Below are 24,371 nucleotides of genomic sequence, written 5' to 3' on the forward strand. Positions count from 1 at the left end.
TCTTACAGCTCCATCCACACGTTGTCCCGCCGGTGTCTGGGCCCCCGGACTCGCTGCCACTGCTCACCTCATTACCGAGCGAACCACACCTCCATCTGTCCGAGTAATATCTAAATCCTGCTGCAGATTAGCGGGGAGTCATGGGGGAGGAGGGCAGAGGGAGAGGAAGAAACGGGATCCTGGAGGTAGGGTTCATTAAGGATCTCTGGGGCTGTGCTGTGGCGGCTGCTTTTGGGGTTTGTGGAGAGCGGTGGCATGTCGGGGGCTTGTGTCTACTACTGTACTCTGTGCATGTGTGTTGAGGGAGAGAGAAGCGGAGAGGGTGGTGTCATGCGATCATATAATCCCTCCATGATGATCTAAAATGTCACGAAAGCGTTCGTATTAATGCCCAAAGACTATTCAAGAGCCCCTGTTATGCATTTATTTATTTTCCCTTTCCTGTAGTGTGTAATATGTAGGTTTTTGTGCATGTAAATGGTCTGCAAAAGAAAAAATCGCTGTGTTTCCTCCAGAGGGAGTTTCTCTTCCACTCTCCGTCTGCATGAAACGCCTAACCCTAACCCAAATAGGGAGGTGTGTGGCGCAGTGGACTAGTGCGTTGGTGTTCAGATCAGGGGTCACAGGTTCAAACCCCACTGCAGTCAGCATGTCGTTGTGTCCCTGAGACACATCACCCCAAATTGCTCCTGTGGGGATTGCTCACAGTATTGAGTATGTTAGTCTCTTTGAATAAAAGCGTCTAACAAGTGACATGTAATGTAATAGTGACATCACTAGGTAACACTTGCGTTTCTATTGGCTGGCGCTCCAACACATTGTTCGTGATAGGCTAAGGGCCATGGACTCCACTAAGTGGTTGACCAATGACAACAGAGCCGGCCAGCTAACCAATCAGAGCAGACTGGGCTCTGGTTTCAGACAGAGGGTGAAAAGAGGTGCTGCAGCACAGGCAGTATTAGAAATATAAAGAGCTTTTTGAACATTAAAGCATGGAGACATGTCACAGGAGACACTATATACTGATATGAAGCTGAAAATGAGCAGAATAGGTCGTCTTTAAAACTTATCAGTGAGCTGACATGTTGTCTTCATTATGGTGAACATAATGTGTGAAACATCTCTCCCTTCCCTTCTTCACAACTGCTACTGCTGATGGACATCACATGGTTTTTAGACTAGCAGAGTTCTTATCATCCAGACAGATTTTAAAGTTATCAGCCAACTCAAGAACACACTGTAATGACAAGTGAGGAATGTGTGTAGGCTACACAGAGATGAGGCAGGAAGGAGATAGACAAAAGAAGCTGTGAGACTCTGATATTTATAAAACATGCATGCATGACAATTATCTGTTACTGTCCTCAGTAAGAGTAAATGCTCTAATGGTGATCATCTTGTGCCGGCGTTGCAGATGTTCAGGATATTTGGTACCATAGTGCCATCTGGTGTTGAAAATAGCATTTTTTTAAACCTTATTTTTAGACATTTTTTAATAATATTATATGATTATTTAATTTGGTAGTGAGTTCCAAACACCAACATTATTTAGGAATATCTACCGAATCAAAATCACATTTGAACAAATTATAAGTTCTACGTTTTTGTTTTAAAGTGCATATACTCTAATGGCATTTGAATATACTTATGTTAGTTAGAGTTGTTTTTTTCCTATGTTTGGCCTTTTTGACGTTTGCATTTCTTTTGTTGTTACAAGAACTTTACCACCACAGAATTAATAAAGAAATAAATACAAGTTAAATTCCAAAGGTTTATCCTAAGAATGCATTTTTAATGTATTTCTGTTTTTAGTTATAGTTTTTTTGTTTTTTTTGTTTGACCTTTCTTTACACTTCAATGCCTACACACAGATATGTTCATATGTTGTCCAAGGACCTTTTCTTATAAAAAGACAAAACAAAAATAACGCCCAGCAGCGCCGAAAACCCAAACCTCTTATACTTCTTCTCCGTTTGTTTTGTCTTTGACACAATTGTTGATGAAATGGTCCAAGATAGGCCGTGGGAAATAAAAATAAACAAATGAAATGTCTGGGCTAAGCCTACAAACCACAAAAGACTACATATCCCAGTGGCACTTGGGGTTTGCTGTTGAAAGGTCGTGTCGCCTCAGTGAGGTAATAACAAACATGGCGGCGCTCGGTACAGCACGGTGCTTATTTCGGAGATACTCCTGGGTGAAAAATGTCCAAAAAAGCAAGCAAATGTTGGTCAAATGTACCGCCAGGACGCTTTGTAGCGGAACACAAGATAACGGTATGTTTTAATGTAACTGAGACGATTATATGTGCTTTATTTTCTTCACTAAAACACTGACCTTGTGGCGTGTTTCGTTAGCTTCGATACTTCCAGTGTCAAACTCGCTTAACGAATCAGACAGTTTAAGATAGCCTACTGTTTTTGGCAAAGGTTTAACGCGTAGAAGGGTTTTTAATGTATTTTCAAAGAAGTATGAATTCATATCTATGTATTCGGCAATACTTTAGTTGCTATAGTGTTAATAGCTTTGCAGTAAAGTCTGATATGAATGGTTCATGTGCTAGCTGTCCATTGCGTTACCATGACATTACAACCGTTAACAACCGTTAATTTCAACGATGGATGATTTAATTATTTCAAAGGCCTTATCGTCATATGCACAGTTGGTACAGTGTAGACATGGCAATGAACATTTTAAGTCCCAGGCTCATCCAACAATATATATATATATGACATTAAAAAAGAATAATGGAAGTGACCAAGTAAATGCAGGAGTCTGCAGTATATACATGTCAATAGAATAAGAGGAACAAGAACGGAGTGTAAAATGAAATACGGCACAATGGAATAAATACTGCTTATTGTAGAATTAAATACATGTATGGGATGCAAACAGATCAATGCTATGTTGTAATGAATGCACTTTACAGAGCTCAGCTGTTCTTCCTGCCTGTGGGATAAAACTGTCCCATAGTCTTTGTCCAGTATGGGCGGCAGAAACTGGAGAAATGAACCATGAAAGTTGACTTTACATCACAATTGTTGTTGCAAATTGTGTTGAAATTAACATTTCAAAAAATCTTCTGATTAACCATCTTTTGTCAATATGGAAGAGGCCTATCGCTGAAGGAGCTGAACAGTGTCTACAGCAAACTCTGTAAACCACATGTGTCCAACTCAAGGCCCGGGGGCCAAATCAGGCCCGTGATTGATTTAATTTCAGCCCGCAGGATAATTTCTAATTACTATTAGATCTGGCCCTCCGGTATATTGCACGCACACCTTCACTCCATCCTGAGGGTCTCCTCAGCTCAGAGCCTGACCCCAAACATTGATGAACTTGCACCCAAGATGAGATGCTAAGTATATGAACTAGCATCACAGAGCAGCACACTGAGTTTAATGGATGTTTCCTTCTGCACTTTTTCTCTCACGACAACAGGGCATGTTTGGTTTGTTCTGTGAGGGAAATAGTTTTGTTGAAGCTGTTGTTGGCCTGTGGAAAAATGTAATCATAAGAAATGACTGAGGAAAAGCTGCAGATAATTTAAGCTTCGTTAGTTCCAGGTTTAATATGTGCAATACGTTCATTTCAATACGTTTTGCAATAAACATTGAACCAGTCCGGCCCTCGACTAGTACCCATTTTTAAAATGTTGGCCCACTGTGTATTTGAGTTTGACACCCCTGATGTAAATCTATATGTTGCATTAGGTCCTTGATTTGTGTAACTTTCTCCACAGCCCTCTCAGACAACACTAAGCCCCAGTTCACAGATGCAGTCGTCCAGGACCTCCTGACCAGGATAACAGGCCTGGACCTGGAGAAAGTCTTCCGGCCCATCAAACAGGAGCTGAAGCCGCCAACATATAAACTCATGACTGACGAGCAACTGGAGGAGGTGCCTTTTTAAATAAACCATAACGTCCTCTGTCAATCTCTCTCGGGCACAAGTGACAGTCACACATGTGCTTATGTATTTGTTTATTCCACACATGGCAGTTATTTTAAAACCAAACATGCACACTTACACTGGCTTTTCTTTTTTTTTTTCATGGTGGAATATTCTTTCAGTCACAGTTGTTTACAAATACTGAAACGTTTGTGTTTCCAGGCAGTGGAGTTGGCCAAAGAGCAGGCGAAGAAGATCCTGCAGATGCCCCCCGTCCTGCCGGAGAGGAAGCCCATCAACGACGTGCTGTCTGAGGACCAGATCCTGGAGGGCATGGACACGGCCAAATACGTCTTCACAGACATCAGTTTCAACATCCCTCACAGGGTAGGTGTGCTTTGGTGCATAATGGAGTATTCATAAACACAGTGAGATAACTGGTTGTGAAAAAGGAGCAAATACAGAATCCATATGTTTGAATTTTAATAGCATTATATACAAATGTTTACAAGTAATATAGCTATACGAATAGGTTGTTACAAAAATGTGACAAATAATCAGGAATATTTTATAATCCCAGGGAGAATTTTTTTTTTTTATACAGTTGTTCCATTTTAGAATGAATAAAATGGAATAAAAAAATATATATTAAGACAAGTCCAATTACAGATGAAATAAGATGTATAAACATAAGAAATTAAAGTAAAATGTCAAATAAAGATCAAATTGAAATAATAAAGCATTTTGACTCGAAGTGCCTGATGAAATGAAATATGTGCAGTATATTAGAAATTTAAATTGGAGAAGCTGTGCAATTAAAAATATATATTTGTGTGACTGGGGATTAGATTAGGGATTTCCTGTAGCATGCCACAGTGTGAACAGTGAACCGACAGTTCAGAGTGAACATGTAGCACCTGGTTAAAAAGCTGTGTATGTGCACAAATAACTTCAAAGAAATGTGTTGATTGAAATGCAATTAACAAACAAGTTGAGGGAAAGTCAAATGAACCTTTTGTTAATTGGAATATCAATTTTTCACACAAATGCAGGTGCTATATAAAAAGAGAATGATAATAACATAAAAAGACCAATACAGTAATAGCAACGACAAAAAGAAACCAAAATACACTGACATGATCAGACAGAAGCAGAAAGCCCCTAAGACCAGTCCCCCCCCACCTGGAATATCAATTTTGATATCATTTCAAATCAGCCCTGCTTCTTTCTTAGCTCTGATCCCTCATGTGCTCACGGTCACACATTTATTTTTTTGTCCCACGCGCTCTTTTCTCACCTTTTTTAATATAAAACAATTCAAATGTGATGAAATCCTATTGTGAATTGACTGTCATTGCTAAAATGTATCCCGATATAAACTGTCCATGCTTTGTCTCCCCCCCCCCCCCCCCCAGGAGAGGTTTGTTGTTGTACGGGAGCCCAGCGGGGTCCTTAGGAAGGCCTCATGGGAGGAGAGAGACCGGCTCATTCAGGTCTACTTCCCCAAGGAGGGGCGCAAACTCACAGCGCCGCTGCTCTTCAAGGAGAAGAACCTCAAGGTGAGGATAGCAAAGTGCTATTTACTTCAGAAGCTTTTCTTAACACGGCCAGCCTCCTCCAGTCCATGTCTTTCCTGTGCTGACAGAAAGACTGGGATTAAAGTAACGACAGTAGACAATGAGAATCTGAGTTGGGCTGGAAATGTGTGATGCCAGCAAACTCCACATGCTTTGTAGCAATGATATATAGTCTTTATACCACTGGGTTGTTTTTTTATAATTAATACTTCATTAAAGGTGGGGTGGGTAATTCACTTCAGAAACACTTGTTGTTATATTCCATGGAATGCTCTTAACATCCCGATAGCAATGAATATCTGAAGTGCTTTGACAAAAAATCCATTAAAAAATATCACCTGTGGAAGCCGTGGCGCTGTAAAAAGCACGACCAATCATCTGAGCCGGCCCGGCTAAAGTAACTGGATGGCCTACCTGCCTGTCAGCCTTCCATCTGTGCACAAACTTATCTCGTGCCCTCATTGGTCATGTGTGCGTTCGTGTGTGTTGGAGGAGGGGCTCTCTGAGGAAGTCTGAAGGAAGGGGCAGATTTGTTCCGGTTGGGTATTTTCTAATCCTAGCGCACTCCAGCTGGTTTCTCCATTCTTTCCCACCCTACTTTTAAGTAACATTTTGTGGCGCTATTACACATTTAATTTTCAGTCTTTTTTTGTCAGTGCATGTTTCAAAGAGGGAAAAGCACAGTTTGTTCTAATAACATGAATACAGTCCTGGTCATTGATAGTTAGTAGCAACACCTGATTACTGAAACACATGCTTTACTTAATGTCAAAAGGCCTACTGTGAAAAATGTCTACTTTTTTATTACAGGTGTCAGATCCAGTATTCATTCATTACAATTTGTAAAAAGTTCTATTCACAAACACCACCAAGTTTCTAAGTACTACAACTAGATTATATAGCTTTCTCCTCACTTTGATAAGAACTAATACAGGTTTTTGAAACCAGGAAATCTCCCCCAAAACCTCATACTTACTGTGACACTGATGTGCACGCTCAATGATTAAGACGTAAGCTGTCTCTCTTGGTGTCAACATAATAACGGTCCTAATCAGACCAAATAAGTGAGAACACCTGTGTGAGTGAGAGGCTTTCATTTCCCCGTTCCCTGACCCATTCGTTCGCCTCTCTCTCCCTTTCTCTCTCTCTCCCCATCAGATGGTGTTCTCTCAGGACCGCCACGAGGACGTGCTGGACTTGTGTCTCGTCCAATTTGAGCCCGACTCCTCAGAATTCATCAGGGTGAGAGGACCCTGTTAGACCATGAAATGTGCACAGTCAGCCCTGTGTTTTCTTTGGGGGACTTGATACAGAGTGTAAACTGGAACAAGAAGGTATTTCTAGTTTTAAATTGGATGTGGAAAGCCATTGTGTTGATATCTACAACACGCAGGGAAATAAGTAATTATATTTGAAGGAATGATCTTTGAGGGATTTGTCTGACACAAAATCAAATGTTAACTAAAAATCAAAAATGCAATTTGTTGGCATTTTGACATATATTGTGTATTAGGGCTGTACCCGAATATTCGTTCGTTGGAGTACTATTCGGGTTTCAATTCTGTTATTCGGATATTCGTTTTTTTTCCCTTTTATTTTTCAAATTGAATTTATTGAAATCTCCAATATCAACGTAAGAGCTTATTCCTCTTCGGGGGGTGCTAACACTTAACCATAAACGTTATCGTTTACTTTCTCCGTCTTTATATGTAGTTATTACTTTTCTCCATTAATCTGTCACGTTGTTTCCATAGCAACAACAACTTCCTGTCAACAGCGCTAACTCTCCTTCAAAATAAAAGCATGTCCATAAATAGGAAGCCAAGCCAAATTACACTTAATACATATACAACTGCAACGAAAGTAACAAACACAATGCGATATCCTTTTGAATTTCAAACAACACAAATTGGGTTAAATTAACAAATAACTATAAAACAACAATACTGTAGAATAACAAAACGAATGCCGTGAATACACCGAAAGGGGGTAAAAGTTCTCTGAACTAAGTTCTCTTTTTGGTGTGAACGCAAAATCCCAGGAACTATCGGAACTAAACAGGAACAGTACTCCGGTGTGAAAGCGCCTATTGGGCCTTATAAACAAGATGTTTGATTTGATACATTCCTCTTGTGTAGATCCACTCTGCCACCTATGAGGACCTGGATAAGCACGGCAAATACGATCTGCTGCGCTCCACCCGGCACTTCGGGGGCCTGACCTGGTTCCTGCTGAACGCTCGCCGGGTGGACGCGCTCATCGTGGACATGCTGAAGAGAGAGCAGTGAGTTGGAATCAATGCACAGATTATGAATGTATTAATTACAGATATCAGAGTTTCTGCAAATAATGCTCCTGCTGGAATATGCTGGTTCGAGGTAACTAAAAAAGGGTGGGCGATATCACCTCAAAGGTTTTTCTGGTTTTATGTCAAAGTATTACAAATTATTTCACAACATGATTCTACTAAATGGAAAATAAAAGAATGGGGATACATGTGTTTTTTTTTTAGAAGTTTGCCCAATCATGCGGGTTATTTGGTAAATACAATGTGGTTCAAAAAACATTTTTGCTACATTTATATTTATTCATGGTTTAAATCCTTTAATTAATTGTTTACTCTGAAAAAAGGGGTCAAGGCCAACTTCGGAAGTTAGCATCCCGAGGGCTAACTTTCTCAAGGGAACCAGAAGTGGCAACATGCTGAATTATATTTGGGATTTAAGACTCATTCCTGCAAGACTGAAGGAGATGAAAGCGGTTAACCGTCGTCACGCCAGCTTCTGTACATGCTGGCAAAGTTCTGTAGCCTAAGTGTGTGTGTGTGTGTGTGTGTGTGTGTGTTTGTGTGTGTGTGTTTCCAGGCTCCAGGATGCAGTGAACCTTGTGTCTCTGTTCCACATGGTCCACCCTCAGAGCAAGTCAGCGCAGGAAGCTTCCAGCCAGCAGGCCGCCGGCGCCGAGCTGCTGAAGGTGAGAACAACTGAGCCTGGTGTTTAGTCAAAGTCAACTTTATTGTCAATCTTTCAGTTTGTGTGTACAGAGAAATCGAAATACCGTTTCCCACTATCCTGAATACAAAAACAAATATATATAAAAATATGAGTACCACTTTACAATAAGACAAATAGTTTGTAATTCATTTATTAATTAGGTTGTGAACACTTTATAAATCATTGATAAGCTTTTATAAGGCATGAGATAAACAGGGCGACTGTGACCGGTTGCTTGCCAAATAGTGAGCCCACATTTATCTGTACTGCTAAGGCTTATTAGAAATGGTATTAACTCATTAATAAATGGGAATGTGTTTTACACTTTACAACTAGGCTCAATTTTGGCAATTATAAATGTTAGTAACTCGTAAATAAATGGTCATAAAGAGATGCCAAGAAAAATGAAGATGGATGGGGGGGGGGGGGAAATCAACTCAGTGAACAACAGATACCAAGGATGCTGGCTGATGAAGAAGACGAAGTAACCTAGGTAGCCAATATAAGGCTTAGCAGTACAGATAAATGTGGGCTCACTATTTGGCAAGATGACTAACTCTTATATTGGCTACCTAGCTTACTTTGTGTTCTTCATCAGCCAGCATCCTTGGTATCGGTTGCTCACTGAGTGGATTCTCACTAAGTAGCCAATATAAGGCTTAGTCATCTTGCCAAATAGTGAGCCTGTGTTGATACAGTCACTATCTTTGAGAATGTACATTACATTCAAATTCAAAAGCTTATTAGTGTAAGACTGTCCATAGCAGCGTTAAAGAAAAAAGTGTCTGGTGCTGGATTTGAGTGTTTACTTTAATATGTGCAGGTTATGTGTTGCCATTTGATCCAGAAATGACCCGGGTCACATAAGTCTTGTCCCTCAGGATCATCTGAGTAAATCAGGAGTCAGTGTAGCTCCGAGAGGTCGAGTGAAGGCCGTCTCATCTTAAGTTTCCTCCGCGAGAGGGTTTGGGTTTGTCTCCGGCGTGGGAACTGCGGGGCCTACCCCCGGACACATCAGCTCTTATTAGAGCTCAAGGCCCCTCTGCCTTGAAGCAGAGGGGAGGGGGGGGGGGGGGGGGACATTGGGAATGACAGCCATTTAATATGAAGGGTTAGCAGCAGGAGACACGTCCGCTACAGTCGCTGTCACGGCACCGCCTCTCCTTTAGTCACGCTTGACCGTTCATTTTAGTCTGCCACTAAATTCATTATCAATGTGATTTTAAAGGGGGGGGGGGGGGGTTTAACACTGAAGAATAGCTTTAAACTTTATTGCAGCGGTTCCCAACCTTTTTCAACTCAGAGCCCACTTAAGAATCTAAAAAAATGTTTGCGGCCCACATTCAACCATAAACGATAGGGTGGCTAAATAAAGTTCTGATTGGTCGATTCAGAACATGTGACACGTTGTTAATCCAGTAGAACAGACCGCTGTCAAGGACTGTAATGAACGTTGCTAAGGAGGACCGAGAAAGGAAAGGAGGTTAAAATTAATCTTAATAAAAAAAATGTTTCCACACAAATCACGTTTTGCTAATTATTTGGCGCCCCACTGGGGGGGGGGGGGGGGGGCGAGCCGCTGCTTTATTGTATCATGCACAAAGTTAGTCGTTTATTCGGAGAGGACTCGTTGGCTGTACTTCTTACTGTTACACTTAAGGCTCAAAGTATTTGGCCTGACCTTTCTCTCCTCTCTCGCTGACCTCTGACCCTTGTGCTTGCAGATTTATGCCCAGAAGGAGTCTCAGAGGTCGGGCTACATCGAGCTGGCCCTGCAGGCTCATGAACAGATGGCTGCCAAAAGCGCCAGCGCCTGACTGGACCACTAGATAGATAGAAATATACAAATTCATCCTCATGACGAATGTTACCATGACCAGAGGGATACACTGAAAATGGCATCTCGTATGTCAAACACAGCTTTCAGTGTTGGGGTGGAAGTGGAGTATGTGATCCTTGACTTAAAGACTTAGCTTTGAAACTGATGAAGATGCAGTTAGTCATTTATACATGGAAAGAAATGTTTCTGTGATTGTCTTTGTGTGAAGTCAAAATGATGTAAATAAAAACTAAAGATCTTTGTACTAAGTGGTTCCATTATTCTCAGGATCATATCAGTGTCTCTACTCTGACATGTCTCCATGCTTTAGAGTTCAAAAAGCTCTTTATTTATTGTTCTTATACTGCCTGTGCTGTAGCACCTCTTTTCACCCTCTGTCTGAAACCAGAGCCCAGTCTGCTCTGATTGGTCAACCGCTTAGAGATGTGTTGTAGCACTAGCCAATAGAAGCTTGAGTGTTACCAGACCAACACTACAGGAAAGGGGAAACCCCAACATTTCCCCTTAGATGCATAAGTGGGTCTTTTTTGAAGTATCTTTGTAATTACATTTTTTTATCATTTCATAATCCAGCTATTCCTCAAACATGTTTTGGATATCATGCCATTCAAATGATAAATTTACATTTTAAGAAATTGTAGTTTTTGTATTTCTACCCCAAGCTTCCATAAGTGGGTCAAAAATGACCCGCATGCATTTTCTATGGGATCCTTTGATTCTTATCACCCGTTGCTGTCAGGAATACATTCACTGTGGACCACACCACACGTGACACCTCTCAAAGATTATTTTTAGGCTTTTCAAGGACTCAAAATCGCTTAACAAATAAGGGAAGGTGGGGAGGGGGGGTATAGGACTATCAAACTTGATCGACCGGCATGGAATGATTTGGGGGGGGGGGGGGGTGGTATGAGTAGACGAGACGAGATGAGTTTTGAAAAGGGACTGGAATACTGTGAGGGTCTCAGAAAAGCGGAGATCTTTGCATCAATATGTTCAAAATGTAAAAGTCTAAAATTATAAATAGTGAAAAATTAAATATAAAATATATATATATTATACAAGTGATTTTTAACCAAAATGGCATAAAAACACATTTGAATACGGGTCCTTTTTGACCCACTTATGGAAGAGTAGGGTCCAGTCACTCGGGCATCTAAGGGTTAAGTAACTTAAATGATGACAGCACACTTTATTGATTGAAGCTTATTTATTCGAATGTCAACTATACATACACCGTACCATCCATCTTTTAAAAAAACAGAAAATGTGAGAATACCCTCTAAAAAAGTACACATGTAAGGCACTTATAACAGAAACATACTGTAGGAGTTTATCTGATCAACTAACAGCAGCAGTACGTGTGGATACAAGGTGTGAGAAGTAAACATGAACCAAGAGGTAATAAACACACTGAATATAACCAAATGGGGGATTTGTCAAAATTGCATACTTTTTAACCATTTACAAAATTACACATAAATCTAAAAATAACGCTCTGAATACCCACACTTAGTTTTACTTCAAGAATGAAGGCAGTATTTAAACTTCCTCGATGGCTTGGATAACACCCTGATCCACAGAAGTGTCCTGAGGTATGCAGAAGAAGTACAGCGTGTAACATTTATTACTTTTAATGCTGGTGCAAATTTCAAAAACCAATGATACGTAAATATGTGTTTTGAGACGCTGTCATGATTATTGCAGTATTGTTTAAATAGAAAAATGTGTAGTGTAAAAAAGATCAACAGACTGCGCCGGATATTTTTAACCGGCGACAATGCATCCCTTATCCCTAATTCCCATTTGAGTCCCTTACACATTTTTCATGATTAGCACACTCCTTAGGTTTGGTCTCACACCTAATTTGAGGTTAAACCAGTCTTCTTGGAGATGTTATACTTAAAAAAATGTAGTCCTAGAGTTCCACAATGTTACCGAAAGCAGAACATCTTACACTATATCAGTTCACGATGCTTGTTATTTAAGGTTAAAGGCATGTTAGTCTGCCGCTCACTTGTTATGGTCTCGTTTAACCCTTTGAGTTCTTTGGTCACTGAGAGAAGGAATTAAAAATAAAGTTTGGACCATTCCTCTTTCCTAATCACTCAAATCCTCGTCCAGGTTGATGTCCGAGGTGTCGATGTCTTCCAGGTCAAAATTATCCAGATCCAGATCGTCCAGGCCCTACGGGTAGAAATAGTCAAGTAGAAAATCATTGCATCAAAGGACACAAGAACTCAATAGATACATGCAAGTTAGGGGTGTAACGCTACGCACAAATTAACGGTTTGGTACGTATTTCTTTTTTGCGGGTCATGGTTTGGTACGTTTTTCATTACATTTGAAAAGTGTAAGCATTTAACAGTCATAATGCTTATTGAGATAAGTTACTCAAGTACTGGCATGGCAACACAACCGGAAGGAGTCAAATGCTCACGTGAACGCCACATTTTAGCGGGGCTTAAGCACCTTAACCATCTGGTAACGTCTACGATCGAATGTCGTCAAGATATATACAGTGATAGAAGACATAACTGCACTATTTGACCGTGGACGTTTGTGTCTCAGTTTCAGAACCGTTACACCCCTAAAATAACTTGTTTATTTGTATCGTTTCATTCCATAATAAATGCAAATGGTAGCATATTTTTTTGCTATAGGTTTAAAAACAGATATTGACCTCATCAATCATCTCGTCCTCGAGGTCCTCTGGTGGTTCCTCAGCCCCTTCAGCTCCGTACTGCTTCTCCCCTGCTGCTTTCCCCTCTACAGGAGCTGCTACTGGGGGTAAAAGCTCTGGATCAGCCTGTGGAGGCGCGGCAGGCTTCACCGTCACTTCTTCATCTCGTTCTGGTTCTTGTGCGGGGAGTGGCTTCAGTGTCGGCACTGTATCTTCAAGTGGCTCCAGCAGAGGATCAAGGGCCAAATCTGGAAGCGTTTGGACCTGGACAGGCTCATCCAACTCTGGACTGGTGGTGCTTTCAAAGGAGATGAGCTCCTCCACTGCTACGGCTGATTCGGCTGCCGTATCTATAAGAAGTTCCTCTGCTGCCGTATCTAAGATGCTTAGTGCTTCTAAGGAGATTAAAGGTGTGTCCAGTTCTTCAACACCAGTTTCTATTACTTCAGTATCCACTATCAGCCCAGTGCTAACTAGGACATCCTCTGTTGCTATGGTTTCCGTTGCCACCGTCTCAATTTCTTTTGTTGCCACGATGGTTTCTGATGTTGTCTCGATTCGATGAGTCTCAGATACATGCACGGTAGTGGCATATTCCACAGGACTGGACTGTACCATCTGTGGCTCTGTGCGGGGGGTCTCTGTGGTGAATTCCAACATGTCTTCCTCTGCAGCCTCCTCTGGGTTAGAGATGATGTCCTCGTCAAAGGACACAGACTCTGCTTGTTTTGGCTCGACATGCTCTTCTGGTAGTGTGACAGGAAGAGGGGATGCTGATGTTGGGATGGATTCTTCTTCTGTTGCTCGGACAGGTTCAATAATCTCCCGTTTCAATGGAATTGGTTCCTCCATTGCTGCGGGTTCTGCTAGAACAGCTGCCGTCTCCGCTGCTACCATCATGGGTTCATTCATGCTTTCCACCCACTGAGCACAAAAAGTACAAAAACATGAATGTAAAAATATTTTATAACAACTTTTTAAATGTTTAACCAGGTGATATAACATGTAAGGTAGCAGGAGTATATTTAAAATACTATTCAAGTAAAAGTACAGAAGTGTATTTAAATATTGGAAATTAAAATACTAAGTCATCAGGAGAAACGTCGTCCATAATTATAGTACATTACATTTGTTTTTAAAACTCTTTTCATTGTTGTTACTTCAAAATATACCTTTTTGGAGCAAGGTTTCCTTACAGTTTTTTCCTTTTTCAATATTTACTCACATGATTTGATTTACTCACTTCTAAAGCCATACTGTCAATGTTGTCCCTAATTTGTCTACTCTGGGACCCTGTTAGGAAGGGCAATCACTTTTTGATTGCAAGAAAAATACAGATTGTAGGTGCCATAACGCTACTTAGCCCAAGTTAGGGCTGAACGATATATCGTTTATGGCGATAACTGTGATATACGCATGCACGATATTCACATCGCAGGGATGTGCAATTTTATTAAAAAAATGTATTCATTTTTTTTGGTCTTTTTTTTTTTTTTTTAGGACGTGCGATATTAATTATATAAATTGACTCAAACACGTCATGTTACAATTATTTTGCTGCTTGCTACAAAAGGAAAACTTGCGCGGCTCTCATGTCAGGGGTACTTGAGTGAGTGACATGCAGGCTCAGCATGCACAGCAAACCACCAATCACAATCATCCTTGATCAGATCACAGCAGGCCCCGCCCCGCTAGTTTGCAGACCATCAAAACACCGGTAAAACATGAGCGAGGCACAGGAGGACAATACCGGAGAGAATTAAGATTTACTTCCAAAAAGAAAAGCAACATCTGCCATCTGGAACTATTTTGGATACAAAAAGGTTATCTTCTTCATTCACAGATGAGCCCCCTTATTTGAGGGTAAGCAACATGCATTATCATGACATGCTAGATCATGACTTAAGGTATGATGAGTCTACCAGTTAAGATCCAGACGTCCGTGACTCAAATCCTTCATCCGGTTAAATATAGTTAAAAAAAACGCAATGTATATCGCAGGGGAAAAGAATATCGCAATGTCAGTTTTTTTCAATATCGTGCAGACCTAGCCCAAGTTCATTATTTGTATTATTATTATTTGTTTACGTCACTTGTATTTCTTTGTTGAGCACTTCCGGTAACTGTCACATGGGTGGGGTTTGTTTATATAAATCACCTGTTTCATGTCGAGTGCGGATGAGCTTGTGCTGTCATTTTTTCTGTTGACCGTTTTGTCCATAGTTACTATGTTATGATTTGGTTTATTAAATATCCTAAAACTATCTTGCTTCAATATGGACTTTCTCTTCGAAAACGCGTCACAGTTTATAGCCAAGTTTAGCCTCTCGGCGACTCAAACTGAACTGGGGATTGAGCCGCCACACACATAAACAATAATTGTTTCAATGTAAGATATGGGAATATGAGTATCCTGTAAAGCCACAACTTGAAAAAAGTGAACCTATACTTAAAGAGATCAGGCTCCATCAAAGGCAGGAATAACATTCTGTCTATTGCTGTTTGTTGAGATATCAACTCAGTAATGGCATGTTATGATTAGATGTGAGATTAGACGTGAGATTAGACGTGAGATTAGACGTGTGATTAGATGTGAGATTAGACGTGAGATTAGATGTGTGATTAGATGTGAGATTAGACGTGAGATTAGACGTGTGATTAGATGTGAGATTAGATGTGAGATTAGATGTGAGATTAGATGTGTGATTAGATGTGAGATTAGATGTGAGATTAGGTGTGAGATTAGATGTGTGATTAGATGTGTGATTAGATGTGTGATTAGATGTGTGATTAGATGTGAGATTAGATGTGAGATTAGATGTGTGATTAGATGTGTGATTAGATTTGTGATTAGATGTGAGATTAGGTGTGAGATTGGATGTGTGATTAGATGTGAGATTCGATGTGAGATTCGATGTGAGATTAGATGTGAGATTAGATGTGAGATTAGGTGTGAGATTAGATGTGAGATTAGACGTGAGATTAGACGTGAGATTAGACGTGTGATTAGACGTGAGATTAGATGTGTGATTAGATGTGAGATTAGATGTGTGATTAGATGTGAGATTAGATGTGAGATTAGATGTGAGATTAGACGTGAGATTAGACGTGAGATTAGACGTGAGATTAGACGTGAGATTAGACGTGTGATTAGACGTGAGATTAGATGTGTGATTAGATGTGAGATTAGATGTGTGATTAGATGTGAGATTAGATGTGAGATTAGATGTGAGATTAGACGTGAGATTAGACGTGAGATTAGACGTGAGATTAGACGTGAGATTAGATGTGAGATTAGACGTGAGATTAGACGTGTGATTAGACGTGTGATTAGACGTGTGATTAGACGTGAGATTAGACGTGTGATTAGATGTGAGATTAGATGTGAGATTAGATGTGAGATTAGATGTGAGATTAGACGTGTGATTAGATGTGAGATTAGACGTGTGATTAGATGAGTGATTAGACGTGAGATTAGATGTGAGATTAGACGTGAGATTAGATGTGAGATTAGACGTGAGATTAGATGTGAGATTAGACGTGAGATTAGATGTGAGATTAGACGTGAGATTAGACGTGAGATTAGACGTGTGATTAGACGTGAGATTAGACGTGAGATTAGATGTGAGATTAGACGTGAGATTAGACGTGAGATTAGATGTGAGATTAGACGTGAGATTAGATGTGAGATTAGACGTGAGATTAGACGTGTGATTAGACGTGAGATTAGATGTGTGTGGTGCAGGTTCTTCTCCTCACCTCTGGCTCATCGATCTCTCCTTTGGACACGAACCCTGCAGATTCCTCCAGAATATTACGGTTCTCATTTGGCTGAAAAATACAGAGGCAGGCAAAATGTCATCTCCAACATGTTGCCCAAAGTATGAACAGTTCATTCAGATAATTCAATGACGATGATCAATAAGTAAAACCTCAACAACAGACTAAAGAACTGGACCATTTATGCAGCCATTACCCTAATTTACTGCACATATTTTACAGTTCATTCCATTCCATTTCAATGTAAATACTGCTATACGTATATTACTATATTTTTTACTGTTATTATAGTTTTTTTTAAATAGCTCTATCTCTGTTTTACATTTGTGTTTTACTTTTATGTATGCACCACGACACCAAGTCAAATTCCTCGTACGTGTCAACCTACCCTTTCTGATTCTGATTTAGAATGAAATAACTAATTGATCTAAATTCAGTTTTAAAGTACAGTTCTTCTGACTCCCACTGACCCTGATGAGCGGGTACTCTGCAGCCGGTCTGATCCCAACATGAGTGTCCTTCAGAAACTCCTGGGCCAGCAGCGCCTGCTGGAGGCCGGGGAACAGGTTGCTGTACTGGGAGGGGTCAGCCAGAGCATCTGCTGCCTTCTGGTTGACCTTCGAGAGGCTCTCCTTCCACAGCTTCACCACCCTGCAGGAGGAGAGGCAGATGCAGCTCAGCACTGAGGCATCATGTCAACACGTGACCTCAGTCAGAGTCAGTCGGATGTTTCAACGACTCATTTCAAGAGAAACATGGATTAATGGACGTTAGGGCATTCTTTTATTTCCATATTCAGATGATAAATCACTTTTAAGAGACAAATTCCTGCACAGTATTTACTCGGTGAGCTTAAGGAGAAACTTTGTAGGATTAATATTACAACTACTATGACGGGGTATATGCAGGAATCCTGAAGTCACATGTAATCCCTTTTAAGACCTTTTTTAAGACCCTTTCCATACATTTTAAGACCTCATTCCCACTTTGAGTTCTAACCGGTTACCTTGGCGACACACTTTACCTCACATTGACTATATACAGTATTGATTGTCCTTCCTCCTTATCTTCCAACCATTTGGACGCAAACTTGCATTTCCCCATAACGATGTTGCTTAGCAACCGGCGTAAACGGACCTTTGCGCGCTATCAAGCAGTGAGCGCGCGATGTCCTGTTCAGATGACGCCAAATCCAACGGGATGCCATAAATAAACTACACAGAATCACACTACACACCTACGCAATGATTACATTCAGGCAGACTGTAGAATACAACCTCTTTGGACAATTTATATACTTATTGAAAACAAGCTACAAAATGTAAAACCTTGGAAAATGCCGTTTAATACTTTTTAATATCCTTAAGCCTTAATTAACTTTTAATACTTTTTAAGACCCCGCGGACCCCCTGAATAGCTACTGAAAGATGCCCACTTGAACGACTTATTTTAATATAAACATGGATTTATGTCAAAAAACCGTATTGGTGAATTTGGGTTTCTGTTGATTTTAAAGAAACAATCTCTTGGCTTTCAGAATATAAAACCCTTATGGCCTAAAACTTTCTAGAGCAAAAGAACTTACTTGGTGGAGTTGTGGCTCAAATCGAAATACATTTTTAAAGGCTTGTAAAGGGAGAGCGATAAAATCAGCTGATATGGATCAGATAAGATTTGATCACGAGGAATAGTTATGCTAACTAATGTTTAAACTAGTAGCATAACGGCTCAATGTGGCTGATTTGAAGAAGCAGATCTCAAAATATTCACACAAACTTTCAGCCGTTGCATAACGTCCACATCTGGATTTGGACAAATGACAGGCAAAGGCTCTGCAGGTCACATATTGATATGAGATGTATGTACACACACTGGAATACACTCCAACATGTGCTGTGCACTCAGTGGAAACGACTGTACCTCGACACATGGCTGGGCAGATATGTTCGTGCCAGAAAAGCAGCCTCTGGCAACCGATGTGTTGCGATGAGAAGTTCCAGACATTTGTCCAATCTGGGCAAAAACAGAAAAACGGTAACAAAATAAAACACATAGAAAAATATAGAAAAGTTGATTCAAACATGTTCCTCTTCTTCACTCACCGTCCCTGCAGGAAGTAGGTGAGGAAGGCCACGTTGGTCTTCCCATCTCTTTCCGCTCCCTCGGCTAATTTTCCAACCATGTTAGAGTTGCCCGAGGCGGTGGCCAGCAGCAATAATCCCCCATAATCCTGTGCGTTGTGCAGACACTCCTGCGCCAAGCCAAACTGGCACTTTGTAGTAGCGAGCTCCGCCAGTTGCTTCCATTTCTGCTCCGACTGGAAGCCCGACATGCCGAGGTGCCAAAGAGACAGGAGACAGGATTATCACAGGGGGAGCATGAACCCCAACAACAACAACAACAACAACAACAACAACACTGTGGAGCACTTACTGGGTTACTACTCCGTCTGTGAGACCTGTTTAATCCTGCATATTAAACAGCCACTAAATTAGGGTTGCCAACTTTGGGTACCTGGCTGGAGTGAGATTTTGATATCATGGCTTTAATTACACATATGAGCACTAAATGACTGCCATCGTGTCAGTAGCGGGACCTTAGCATATATATAGGATATACAGTATATACAAATACACGATCTTGGACACAGACTATAAAGGGCACAACGTTTCATTCACTAATGAAAGTCAAACACATGTTCGTTTCCACTGTTTTATTGTGTGCCTGTCACGATAAGCAATTAATTGACTTATCGTACGATAAATAAAAATGACCTCGGTAAATTCCCATTTACATGAGGATGTGACTAGCAGTTTGAAAGGATGTACTTTAATTATTATTATATATCATCATGATGTCAGTGGTCTGAAATGGTCATACAACGGTGACGACAACATTATCGTTTATCGCAATCATTTCCGGGAAAATGCATCCAACAAAATTAATTATCGTGAGAGGCCTAAACATGAAACACACACAAACAAATCTACAGACTAACTCCAAACTGCCAAATATATTAATTAACGCACTCTCACTCTCATATAGTCTTTGACTCTGTGTTGGCCGAGTAGAACAATAAGCAGCAGACTTTTACTTTTGTATCATTTCTACTGGATCTTAGATCTGCGCATGTGCAGTACGGGTCGGGGATCGACCAACCGGCTCCCTCTGCTGTCACCTCAACATTGTAAATAACCAACCAAAAACGATCGCCGGTTCATCTTGTTTTTGGCGTGAGAATAGTTTGGGCAGCGTGAGAGCGTGACATTGAGATCTCGTAATACTTTTTCGAGATCTCGCAAAACCCGTTGCAGTTTGTAGACGGTCCCTAAGCACTCCTCTCCCTCCTCAAGCTGCAGATTGTGACCAATTATTGATGTTTGGCTCGGATGACGGCGCGTATCGAACTGTTCTGATAAAAACGACTCTGTAACTCGTTGTCTACCTTGCTATGATTGTAAAGTCATGTGGTTTGTATTTTTACAACGTTTTGTTCATGAGTTATTGATCCGTGAAATTCAAATCGGTCAATAACTCAGCTCAGAGCGACGTGCATGTCCCCTCGCTCCGAGTGTTCTCTTGAGGTGTCTTTCCCTTATGTGAAACCCGTGCCTATTGCCAAGCCCTGATGTTATATCTTTATATTTAAGGCCAAGCTCAAAGTAAAATCGATGAACCGCTCCATTGTTGTGGTTTCTGTGTTGCCGAACTGACCAGGAAGTACATTGAGCTAAATACATTTTATTTTCTTCTCCATGTCCCCTAGGGGGCTCCGTAAGCTACAGTGTAGATATGGCAATGCAAAACTTAAGTCACAGGCTCCTCAAACAGTGCAACATGAATATATAGGACATAGAACAAATAAAACAGATAAAATAATGCAAGACAATGTTTTAAGATGTGCAAATAAATACAAATACATTTAGAAACATCGTTTATGTTATCCTTTCAAAGCAGGTATTTTAATAATTTCGTGCAGTATTTTGACAGTGCTTTATCTCATCCAAAGAGAACAGGTGTATTGTCAGGTTTAGCCTCGGGGTTGATCTATTGTTGAGCTGCTTGGGCCTTCCTAACTAGATGCAAACACAGAGTGATTTGAATGTTTTATCTGATAACTGTCAGCACCAAACATGCGTGACAGCAGTCTGCTCATTCACATGCCATTATTTATGAAACTAAACCTGGACGAAAAAAACCGCCTACCAACGGTCCAGAATGCTGCTGCAAGACTGTTAACCAGGTCGAGCAGCAGCATAGTATATACAGTGGGGCAGAAAAGTATTAAAAGCATGTTAGCATTGTCACTGTGAGCATGTTAGCATAGTCACTGTGAGCATGTTAGCATTGTCACTGTGAGCATGTTAGCATTGTCACTGTGAGCATGTTAGCATTGTCACTGTGAGCATGTTAGCATTGTCACTGTGAGCATGTTAGCATTGTCACTGTGAGCATGTTAGCATTGTCACTGTGAGCATGTTAGCATTGTCACTGTGAGCATGTTAGCATTGTCACTGTGAGCATGTTAGCATAGTCACTGTGAGCATGTTAGCATTGTCATTGTAAGTATGATAGCATTGTCACTGTGAGCATGTTAGCATTGTCACTGTGAGCATGTTAGCATGCTGCCTCACAGAGCTGCTAGCATGGCTATAGACTTTTCACGCCAAGTCTTAAAGCCAGTCTTTCAAACCAGAAAAGTAAAAAAGTACTAAAGTAAAAGTATCATCAATGCAGAAATAATGAATACTTAATACCACACTGCGGACAGAGTAGAAAGTATTGCATAAGATTCCCTATAGCCTACATTCACATTTTATATTAAAATGTTGAATATGTAAATATGATATCCTCTGTTGTTTGTATGTTGTTTTTATGTTTCATGTGGAACTAAATGATGCAGGTCTCCCTTGTAAATGAGATCGATGATCTCAAGGGACTAATCTGTCTAAATAAAGGTTTGAAATGAAATGAAATGAAATATTGTAAAGGACATTTTGAAAACTAACCGTTGTCACAATTAGCAAATATTACCGTATAGAGTTAGTATGTAGTATTTCTGGGACAGCTTTGGTCTTTCTTGTTTGTTTGTTTGTTTGTTTGTTTGTTTGTTTGTTTGTTTGTTTGTGTGTGTGTGTGTGTGTGTGTGTGTGTGTGTGTGTGTGTGTGCTCTGACCTCTGCCTCGGAGGCCAGTTGCTGGGCTATCTTCAGGTCTCCCAGCTGCAGGGCCAGTTCAAACTTGTGTTCTGGGTCAGTGGACACGGCCAGGGCCTGCTGCTTGAAGCCCTGAAAAAACACAACAAACTGTTATCAATATTGGATTTCATTTGCAAACCCTTCCCATGATTAGTAGATTCAAAAAGGAACAAGAGGTGCATAGCTCGCACATGAAAGGAACCGTCAACCTGTGGACTTTCTCAATGGCTGAACGACTTTCTACCTCGCTCTTGAAAGGATACGTTTTTTCCTTAAAAACAAACTGGATAGGTTTTGGGAAATCTGGGAACAAGAATTCTGCCCCGAGGTTTTGCAACATCTGGCATCCTGATGCTCTGTAAATTATTCATCTCAGGGCTGAATCCTGAGTTCATCAGCAGTTTGAGCTGAAAGAAAAGCGAGGAGCAGTCTGCGTTGAATATGGCGTTTGTGTTACATGTTGTGTTACATGTTGTGTTACGTGTTGTGTTACATGTTGTGTTACATCATGGATGTTTCCCCTTGTTTCTGTTATGTGATTTTGATGTGCTATATGTAATAACGTGTGTTGTTTATTGTTCCCTTTTATCCTTTTGCCTGTTTCTACTTCTCTTTCTTTTTTCTTTTTTTTATAACTAATGCTGTTCAGTGTTTCCCACAGATCTGAAATAAGCTTGGGGTGGTAGCCAGACACGAGGGGGTGGCTTGGTGACGTGCAACAACATGTGACAAACAAGAAATACGTGTGAGCTTTAACACCATGAACCTTTCTGTTGGTCGCTTGTTAGCAGACCGACATGCGGTAGCAGAGCGAACAGGTACAGGAGGCGTGGAGCGAGGGATCATTGTCCACTAGGTAATCGATCGCAGATGGCGTCATGCTCGCGGACGCACACATTTTTTAAAATAAATATGCTTTGACGGCCGTTAATAGTCCTGGGCGGCCCACCCAAGTAAAGTCTATGTGTGGGAAACCCTGCTGTTGATATATTTGTGTTTAGAGATGTCCCGATCCGTTCACGTGATCGGGGATCGGAGCCGATCACGTGATTTTAAAAAGATCGGAATCGGGAGAAAAAAATCGGGGATTGTTTTGTTTTTTAAATACTTAAAAAAATATATATTCAATGTTACAAAACAAAAATGACCATGTTTAAGTCTTAAAGTCATCCTGAGGCCTTAGGTTTTGGTTTCAAATGACAGAACATCATGTATGTGTTGCTTCTTTTGGGCTTGTTTTCATAGACCTGCTTATTTCTCTCAAATCTGGCAACAGAGTGGGCGCAGTGTCTAATTGTAGCAGTAAGCTAACGAGTACTGACAAGCTTTATTTAGTTTTGATCCAATGCTGCACAACTGAACTGATCCAATGCTGCTGTGAAAGAAAGAAGCTATATCCATGTTGGATAGAATATCACATTTAAATAAAAAAATAACCTTAAGGGACAACTTGAATGCTTTTTTTTCTTTTTTTCTCTTAATGCATTGCATAAAGATCGGATCGGGAAAAATCGGTATCGGCAAATTGTCAAAATCAAATGATCGGAATTGGATCGGGAGCAAAAAAAGGTGATCGGGACATCCCTAATTGTGTTAATATATATATATATATATATATATGTTGGCTAAAATCTGCCCCATTTACTGTTTTTTTGTGACAGCTGATCCATGGGGACTGTCCACGACACTATAAACACATAAACTAAACTGGATAGACTTTGTAGGATACCTGTTTCTCCAGGAAGTTGGCTACTCTGGTCCTCTGCTCCTTGGGGATTGTGGGTAACACCTTGTCGGCCGTGCTGAAGTCCCGCCTCATGACGGCCGTCTGGTACTCCAGCACGGACAGCAGCAGGCCGTAGCTGATGACGTTCAGCTCTTTGTCTCCGAGGTACAGGCGGTCGTCCTTGGGGATGTAGCCCAGCAGGTACATGGTCCTACACGTGACAAATAACTGGGTTTAAGGCACTGTTTTGAGATTTATTTCTTGTTTACTGGATATTAGGCTAATGGAGTATGAGAAACAACTGATTTGTCCAGGAGGCATAACTGTAAATCTGAGGATGGCAGAGTGTTCATTGGAATGGGTAAACCAGGATGGGAAAGTTGTTGTACATGTGTGGGCGGCCATATACATTCTAAGATGAGATAATATGTACTTTATTGATTCCCAAATTGGGAAATGTTTGCGTAGCAGCAGCATGAACAGAAACAAGGCATTGCACACAAGTAGAAATTAAAAGAGTAGGAATGAACAATTCTAACATTTAAACATCTCAAAATAGAAATAACACAGCATTAAAAAGTAAAAAAAAATACAAGTAAATTAAATAACTTGTCTATGGTAGGGGTGAGGAATGCGTTTGGTTGATCATCTTTTCACTGTAGGTTATTTTGTGTGTGTGTGTGT

At 40.6% G+C, this 24,371-nt stretch overlaps 2 protein-coding genes across 2 annotated transcripts in view; one reads left to right on the forward strand and one right to left on the reverse strand.

The window, feature by feature from the left end:
• The first annotated feature begins 2,124 nt into the window (after positions 1–2,124).
• On the forward strand, positions 2,125–10,545 carry mrps22 (mitochondrial ribosomal protein S22). The gene is made up of 8 exons (XM_079676623.1): positions 2,125–2,276; positions 3,743–3,900; positions 4,114–4,278; positions 5,307–5,450; positions 6,627–6,710; positions 7,607–7,752; positions 8,333–8,441; positions 10,186–10,545. The coding sequence occupies exons 1-8, from the start codon at positions 2,150–2,152 to the stop codon at positions 10,276–10,278; spliced, it is 1,026 nt and encodes a 341-aa protein (XP_079532749.1). The 5' UTR covers positions 2,125–2,149; the 3' UTR covers positions 10,279–10,545.
• Positions 10,546–11,492: 947 nt separating this feature from the next.
• LOC307034962 (coatomer subunit beta'-like) overlaps positions 11,493–24,371 on the reverse strand; it is a 22,345-nt gene continuing 9,466 nt past the window's right edge. Inside the window, exons 10-18 of the mRNA XM_079673886.1 lie at positions 23,957–23,967; positions 23,691–23,898; positions 21,941–22,051; positions 18,867–19,081; positions 18,685–18,777; positions 17,235–17,415; positions 16,744–16,815; positions 12,985–13,908; positions 11,493–12,488 (exon numbers count right to left, since the gene is read on the reverse strand). Of these exons, the coding sequence (XP_079530012.1) occupies positions 12,402–12,488; positions 12,985–13,908; positions 16,744–16,815; positions 17,235–17,415; positions 18,685–18,777; positions 18,867–19,081; positions 21,941–22,051; positions 23,691–23,898; positions 23,957–23,967 (1,902 nt within the window). The 3' untranslated portion in view covers positions 11,493–12,401. The remainder of the gene's footprint in view (positions 12,489–12,984; positions 13,909–16,743; positions 16,816–17,234; positions 17,416–18,684; positions 18,778–18,866; positions 19,082–21,940; positions 22,052–23,690; positions 23,899–23,956; positions 23,968–24,371) is intronic.

The sequence above is a fragment of the Notothenia rossii genome, assembly GCF_949606895.1.
Source record: "Notothenia rossii genome assembly, chromosome: 4".
Classification (NCBI taxonomy): Eukaryota; Metazoa; Chordata; class Actinopteri; order Perciformes; family Nototheniidae; genus Notothenia; species Notothenia rossii.

Excerpts from the sequence above, each read along its gene's own strand:
- mrps22 (XM_079676623.1), top strand. The coding sequence starts at position 2,150 with ATGGCGGCGCTCGGTACAGCACGGTGCTTATTTCGGAGATACTCCTGG. Across the intron at positions 4,279-5,306 it reads GTTTCAACATCCCTCACAGG|GAGAGGTTTGTTGTTGTACG; the intron begins GTAGGTGTGCTT and ends CCCCCCCCCCAG. Across the intron at positions 5,451-6,626 it reads TCAAGGAGAAGAACCTCAAG|ATGGTGTTCTCTCAGGACCG; the intron begins GTGAGGATAGCA and ends TCTCCCCATCAG.